Source organism: Ziziphus jujuba, chromosome 12, assembly GCF_031755915.1.
Source record: "Ziziphus jujuba cultivar Dongzao chromosome 12, ASM3175591v1".
Lineage (NCBI taxonomy): Eukaryota > Viridiplantae > Streptophyta > Magnoliopsida > Rosales > Rhamnaceae > Ziziphus > Ziziphus jujuba.
The window spans coordinates 16549178-16557173 of record NC_083390.1 but is presented as its reverse complement, the minus strand read 5'-3'; the positions used below and the strand labels follow the sequence as shown (position 1 = coordinate 16557173).

General features: G+C 34.8%; 1 protein-coding gene across 1 annotated transcript; it reads right to left on the bottom strand.

Moving 5' to 3' along the window:
• Positions 1-405: 405 nt before the first annotated feature.
• Positions 406-6254, bottom strand: LOC107429092 (uncharacterized). The gene is made up of 12 exons (XM_060813591.1): positions 5797-6254; positions 5108-5262; positions 4191-4413; positions 3974-4116; positions 3675-3883; positions 3452-3586; positions 2898-3026; positions 2376-2764; positions 1966-2179; positions 1324-1517; positions 834-1195; positions 406-747 (listed from the first exon to the last, which is right to left on the bottom strand). The coding sequence occupies exons 1-11, from the start codon at positions 6186-6188 to the stop codon at positions 1000-1002; spliced, it is 2379 nt and encodes a 792-aa protein (XP_060669574.1). The 5' UTR covers positions 6189-6254; the 3' UTR covers positions 406-747; positions 834-999.
• Between the last annotated feature and the right edge of the window lie 1742 nt (positions 6255-7996).

The following is a 7996-nucleotide window of genomic DNA, read 5'->3' as shown; positions in this document are numbered from 1 at the left end:
AACCTAATATGCTTGATTACTCTGCTTATAATCCAAAACCAATAAACTCTAAAATGAAAATGCAATAAAACAAACTAGTACAGGTTCAGGAATAGCCAGCCATTCCTTCCTTGCATAAAGAAAACGATTAGAGTGAAAATGATGGTAGCCAATGCCAACCTATGCTCGTAATGGAAGGAAAGAGAACATTAGAAAGAACAAATAGGTCATGATAAAAGCCAACGTCCCAGAATGGAGATACTCAATAATAATAATAATAATAACAAATATACAAGTTTAGAATAGCTCATTACTTCCTCATATATAAATAAAATGATAAGGCTGAAAATGAAGGTAGGCAATGCCATTCCCTATACTCGTAATGGAAGGAAAGAGAACGTTAAAAAGAATAAATAGGCAAACATAAAAGCCAACCACCCAGAATGGAGAGATTCAAAATAACGAAGTTCAATCATAAAAAGTTGGTATATAAAAGTCCTGCTAAACAAGAACTGATTTAGTTGAATTCTGCTCAACATAACCACATGAGAAGAATCTAAAACCTTTAAACTTGGAATGAACAAACACTGACCAAAAATACAAATTATTTATCATATGTTGTTATAAATCAATTAACAAGATGATTACCAGAAAAAGTTGGTCAAACAAAAGTTGCTATTAGTACAGTATCTTTGAGATATTATTGCTTGATATCAGAACTCTGAAGCTACTCCAATTTCGAAAGCACATACTTTGGGTTGCTGCATGCTACATAAAAAATGGAAGAGACTTTTAAAGGAGACAGCGTAGGAACCAAAAATAATGCAGATTAAAGGTTCTGTAATAGCACTTACCTTGTCCAGAAACCCTTTTCGTATCTGTGGAGCTCAGTGGTAAAAATACCTGGGTTGCTGCAGGAATTCTGCTTCTGCTTGACCAGTGATGTAAGGAATGAAATTATCAAGCTGGGTCACCAAAGCTGTACCATTCTTTTTTTCCAATACCACCTTTGCATGTTACTTATTGTTCAAACATCCTGATAGTTTTTAATAGAAAAGCATAATCATAAGCAGTTTCCTCGCATTGACCATAAAGACCGCCTTCACCAAAATGTCCTCCAGTCATATTTGTCTTGAGAATTACTGAACCAGAACAAGCAGAACATGTCTTGTCTCGAATTTTTGCTACCCACTTGGCAGCTTCCCATACCCCAACCCTGAGAATGAATATCAGAGACTAGAAAATCATTGTGGATAATTATTATGCAAAAACAGATAAAGCAAAAAAATATCTAGAATATAGCTTTGATTGGAACAAATACTGAAGGACGAGAAATGAACTTGCCTTGAGTCTTGAAGGGATGCTGACACAAGCATTGAAGGATAGCAGCTTCCTTGAGAAACATTATCATAAGGAGAATAGCTTAAAATACACTCAAATTGGGACTGTATCTGAGGATTCCCGAATTCTTCATAATCCAGAAGGGTGAGAGGCAAATTAGGATCCAATAAAGTATTGCATATATCAAGAAATGGAACCTGACATGAAAAGCACCATGCATCAGTAGAAACACTAGAAATTCATATTAACATAACCATGCACCAAGCTCTTCATCTCTACCATAGAAGTAACCTAAAAAATGAAAGAAAACAGAAACAATGTACATAAATATACCATGGCAAACAAAATACATCCCACTGGCAGAGAAATGGTTCATGTCAATTTGTAATTGAGCATGCTCTTGTTCAGTTCTTTATTTTCTATCTCATTCTCGCCTAGCAACTAAATGGCAAATGGAGAAAGCTACAGACCTATTTGATATTCAGAAGTAGAGAAGCAGAGGAAGAAAATTGAAAACTTGGAGCCTCATATAAACTCATCAAAACCTCAACTTGTAAAAAATGTATACAAGAGCAATTTGCTTCCCTGGATTGGAATACTCACATTAAGACTGCAATTGTATCAGTTCTAGTGAGTCACACTAACCTTTAAAATGGCAGCACGAAACAAATCTGGGCACATATTGATAGCTGCTCCCAAAAGAAGACACCCAGCACTATATCCTATGGCGCCTAGCTGATCTCTATGTACGTAATCCTCTTTGACCAGGTAGTTTGCACAAGACACAAAATCAAATATTGAATTCTTTTTATGCAACCCACTGCCAGATTTATGCCATGAAGAATCCCCACCACCACCCCTGCTCATGCAAACCTTCTCAAGTTAAATACATAAATTCTCAATACTTCAATTATAACAAATTCTGAAAGTATTCATACAAAATTGCAATTCACTTTCAAAATTCATTTGCAATTTGGCCAAATTTTACACGACAATTTAAATTGTTGATGTCTCTAGTGAACACTGAGGAAATAGAAGAAAATTGATAAAAGCACCTCACATCAGCAAATGCCACCACCCAACCCCGATCAAGTAAACTAAGTCGATTTGAACACCAGCTTTTATCTAAAACTTCACCATATGCGCCATATCCTTGTAAAATACCAGGTGACTGACCCTTCTGCCAGGCTGTTCGAGAGTACAAAATGGTCAAAGGAATTCTGGCACCATCATGGGAAATAACTTCTTTTGTTTCACAATGGTATGCATGAGAAAAATCCTTCCACCTCTGTAGTTCACTATACTGGACATTTTCTTCCTTGTCGTGTTTTAAGCCAAAACTTTGGTTCAAGTCTAGCTTAAATGAAACACCCTTTACTTCATCTTGATGCACAATGGAAAATCCCTTTCTTGACATGTCATAATCAACAATAACATCAGGCATCTGCATATCCAAAAAAATAAAGGAACCAAAGAGGCAATCAAAGCCTAAAAGGGTACAATGAAGTAACAATAAGTAAAACCTTAAATTAGAACTAAAGTTTGATCCCTGATAGATTTTGGTAAAGTTGACATACCACCGGAGATGAAAGCACAACGCGATAAACTGAGTTCATGAACTCATGGTTTGAACCTGGAACAACAGAACATGAATTTGATGGTAGTGGGAAAAACCAGGGATTAAGATCTTCAATCTCCTTTTTGTGCTGCAAAACAAGATATAAAGAAAATGAATATAACAAATTTCCTATTAAGTAGAGGCTAAATAAATTACTGATGCTTCCATATTTTCATCTCCAGTGAGAGCGAATGGAGCGTATAATATGTACAGCACAATCTCACAAGAAATCTCAAGAAAAGGGGAAAATAATAATTTGTAATACTGGATATCTATCATTCAACCACCCTAATATGAATGAATAGGTTAGATTATACGCAGTATAATTTCTGCACTTGTTTAACCTTTCACATTAGACATTTACATTGACAAGACTCGGCCAAAGCTTCATCTTTGCAAGTAACTGTTCACCATTTATATGATTTATGGATGCAAAAAGATGAAAGCACTAGTAGTGTACTATTAAAAATATATCTCTGAAAATAAAAATGTAATTGACCAAAATCTCAATACCTCACAATCAATATTGATAGGCAAATTGATGGAGCACAACATAGGATTACCCTTCTTGTTGAGGAAAAGCACCAGATGTCCATAAAAAACATCCATATCTTGCAAGGCAAAATCTTCACTTGGAAGGATAATATTCTGATATAAATATAGTAGTATGTTATGATACATCAGAAATGCAACAACAAGGATTCCAATTTAAGAAATTAATATGAAGAAATCTGACCTGCCAATTAGCTGACTGTATATCTTCAACTCGGCATCTAGCTAGGTAATAATCTTCACCACATAACTCCTTATTTTCACCCAATGAAGCATTTGTAAGAATATAAAATAATCCACAATGATGTTCCAGAAAATACTGCACACCAGAAACACGCTCACGTATTCTTTGCATTCCAACTAATGGGTTGGAGGCATCAATTATATAAACCTGCAAGTTAAGCTGCATGACATTAGTATTACCAAAAGGATATATTTGATGCAAATTTCTCCTTCACAAATAAAATAGTAAATTTCCTTCCTCGGATGATGTCCTTGAATTTGAATTCACAGTTATAAACTTCCCATCTTTTGTGCTTGTTATGTCCACACAAAAGCTAGAATCACTTTCTGTAAATACAGGGAAACTGTCCATATTACCAGATTCTAGCTTTGAATAGAAAACCCTGAAAAGAAACAAATACATAAGAAAATACACCCACTTAAAAGGAGAAAGGTGAAAGACAGATAAATAGTTTACCTGCAAGGCCGCTGATTCTCATCTGATTGAGTATAGAACAGGGAACAGCCATCTTGAGCCCATGCTACACTGACAACCCCATTAACTTGTAATTTTGGAACAATACATCCACTTCTAAGGTCTTTAATTTGAAGCATGAACTGTTCACTACCCGTAATATCAAGTGCATATGCAAGAAAATTGTGGTCTGGTGATACGCGACAAGTACCAACGTGCACATAACCTACAGTAGCATACACACAACAGTCACAACAGTGATATTATATATCAGTTTAGAAAGAAAACCAAATGAGTTATGCATATTAAGCAAATATGATCATTTGTTTAGCCGATTCTGACAATAAATTAATGCCATATAGCTTTAATAAAAGTTCAAGGTAATGACTGTATGAACCCACATATTTTTTATACAATTACAGCTGAACAAAATCAATATTATAGCTTTCCATTTTCTTGTTTACCTTTTCTTTTTCTTTTTCTCCATTTTGGTTTTTTTTTTTTTTTTTTTTTTTTTTTTTTTTTTTTTTCCCCTCATCTGTGCTTGGCATTCTAGAGTCAGAATTAAGGGAAAAGGATTGTTAGACTGTTAATTTTTTTTAATTTTTTGGGTAGAAATACTTAGACCATTCATGGTATTAATACTCAAACAAATTAAACGAAAAAGACCCCTTCATTCTGGATAAAATGATTTTTTTTAATTTTTTGGGTAGAAATACTTAGACCATTCATGGTATTAATACTCAAACAAATTAAACGAAAAAGACCCCTTCATTCTGGATAAAATGGAGGCAATATATTAATGTACAAATAACCTTAATGTTTGAGCGAAATATAATCTGGATCAAACTATCACTAACATTTAACGAGTAAAAGGGTGAGAATCTGTAATCACATAAGCAGGAATAAGAGAAGCTTGCCATATTGCTCTGCAATTGCATTCCAATCAAGCAAAATCTCCTCTTTTCCTACCCGTCCTCCGAGAATAGCCTTAAGCGAATTACTTTTCTCAACTTCCAATCTCCTACAAAGTACCGGGTATTCCTTACCTTCCGGAATGTATTGATAGTACAACCTGCTCGAGTTTGAATAAATATAATTAGTTAATTTCAAACTTCAAATACAATTTCCATCAAGTATAGGCAACAACAATATCCAACCTCACTTAGCAAAGCTGTTTTCAGGCCTCTATTCTCTCATCCCAAAAAATAAATACAATAAATAAAAAATTCATTTCCCATGTAACATCCAATGGGGTTCACACTAAGCTATCAAAACCTAAGCAAGTTCCTATAAGATGAAACAAACTGTGAGCTAAGCTAGCAGGCCGCTCAAATTGTTTGCATGAGCTATGAATGAACCACATTAATAAAGTTTTGGATATTGCAACAGCAAGAAGCTGAATTTCAAATTCACGCCACACTAGATATCACCTATATTATCATAAGTTACTAGTCACGGAAAGCTTTCACATTTTGGAAAAATCAACCAATAAACAAACTTCTTAGTCTGCAGAATTGAAATTCAATGAAAGCAAAGATAACCCATATACAATTATAAAAGAAAGAATGAAAATTTCCAAAAGTTTCAGGAGGGAAAATGGGCAAACCAGGGTCCAAAACGCTCAGGAGGAGTAGAAATATTGGGGGGCAATCGACCAGTCATCTCAGAGATGAGAGTGCGTTGGAGTTTGTGGGTGTCAGCCATGAAAGCTTCAGCATAAGAGTTTTCTCGATTGAGATACTCAGAGAAATCAGGGTCCTTGGTGTTTGACATCCAATGGTAAGGGTCTTGCCATGTTCTTCCATGAACAGAGACATTGAAAGGGACTTTCTTTGGGACAGGAGGAGGAGGTTCTGGGTTTGGTAGGAAAGGGTGGCTTCTGCATAAAGATGAGAAAGAAGAAGAGGAGGATATATTGGAGAATAAGGAAAATGTGAAGGACAAAGAGAGCCTTCTGATAGAGTACTTAGGTTGGTGGAGAAGAGTGGAAACTACCATGGAAGCTTGGAAGTGAGAGTGAGGGGGGAGGAGGATGGGGCTAGAAGCCTGGACTTCGGTGCTCAACTAGCTACACCGGCAACTATTAAGTGGAGCTCCAGTGATAGATCCATGGATCATGGATTAACCCGTAAGAATAAGGGAACCTCCGGATCCAATGGGTATGGCTCTATGGGCACCATTTTATGGTTCAAACCCGTGTTGTGAGCGTAAAGCCTTCATGGAAAAGGTGAGAATGCCCCAATCACACTATAGTTATAAATTGAAAATTTAATTTAAGAAGTCAAAAAAAAAAAAATTATCCTATATTAAGTAGATATCGTATTTCTTTACAGCAGAAATAAATATCATATCGAGTATTTAACCAAAAAAAATTGGTAAGATTCTTATAAGATTTATAACATCTTACGGTTTTTTTTTTCTTTTTTTTTTTTTTTTTGAAAAACTTACTGTGAAAGCAGTATGTTTTTCATTTTTAAGATAAAAATTACTCTGATGACTTAAAACTCTATAAATAAAAAACAGTTTATTTTAAGATATTTTTTTTGATTTATTTTTAATGATAGAAATTTTGCTTTTGATTTAAAAACCCAAATTAACATCTTTTCATTTTTTTCCTTTCTGGTACTAAAATTGTTTGTCGTAAATAGAGTTGGTTATGTAGCATTACTCAAAAAATAATAATAATAATAAATAAATAAAAATCTTATTGAATAGAAAAATATATATATATATATATATATATTATATGTAACCGTTACATCATATCATTTATATTCTTTTTAATTATCACGTACAAGGTAAATTTAATTATCTATAATCATCATACTACTATAGATTAAAATCCGAAAGACCTCTATAAGACAGACTTACCAGTAGCATCAACAATGGATAAGTTGCAAAAAGACAAGATTAACTTGACTACCATGACATTCTAATTAATAGCTATCCATTAGCTTGATAGTAGACAAACTTGGTTTCCTTTATTTGTTTGTTGCATTTCCACGTAATTCTAAAAGGAAGGGCTTGGCCAGTGGTTTTTCCGAATGTCATCTTTTTCTAGTGATTCCAAGACTCGATTTCTAAAAACAGCTCTACGATATTGTTTAAGAGTTTTTCTTCAAAAATTTCCTAGTGCACCTTAGCTTAGCACCTTTCTCACTTAAGGGTGAAAATTCAAGCAAGGGTGTTCAAACTCAAGTTTTTGTTGCTTTTGGAACGTTCACTTAGTTGATAATTCCACCCAGCAGCGGTCAATCTCGCTATCTCTCTCCATGAGAAGCGAAATAGAAAAGTTCATAATAAGCTAATAAGCTTTCGCCCAACAACAATCTTATTTTCTCTATCTGCTTTGTCGAAGTCGAAAGGAGATTTTTTTGTATTAGTATACCATTTATCAAAACGTCTCTTCGCCTTTTTTTTTCTTGTTTTTTTCAAACATACATAGGACATCAAATATGCTAAGTTTCTTGAAATTTGAAAAGATATTAGAATCCGACATTGGAGGATTGAGGGATGGCATCCTCTTCAATCTCAATCTGCAAGCTGGCAAGAGCCGGTCATCCAGCCATATCTAGTGGATTGGTCTCTCATAGTTCAGTCTTTTCAGTTCCTTTCTTCCCCAACCATTATTTGGACAAGAGATTTGGAAACTGTAGAATATTCACTGGTGCGGAGCAACAGATCAACCTTGCATATCGCTCCACCTCGCATGCTGCCTTGCACGCAAGCGAAGCTCTATTGGCGGAAAAGTTTTTCACCAAACAGAATCTAAGATCTAGCACCCAGTTCAAGTGTTGCCATTTCGG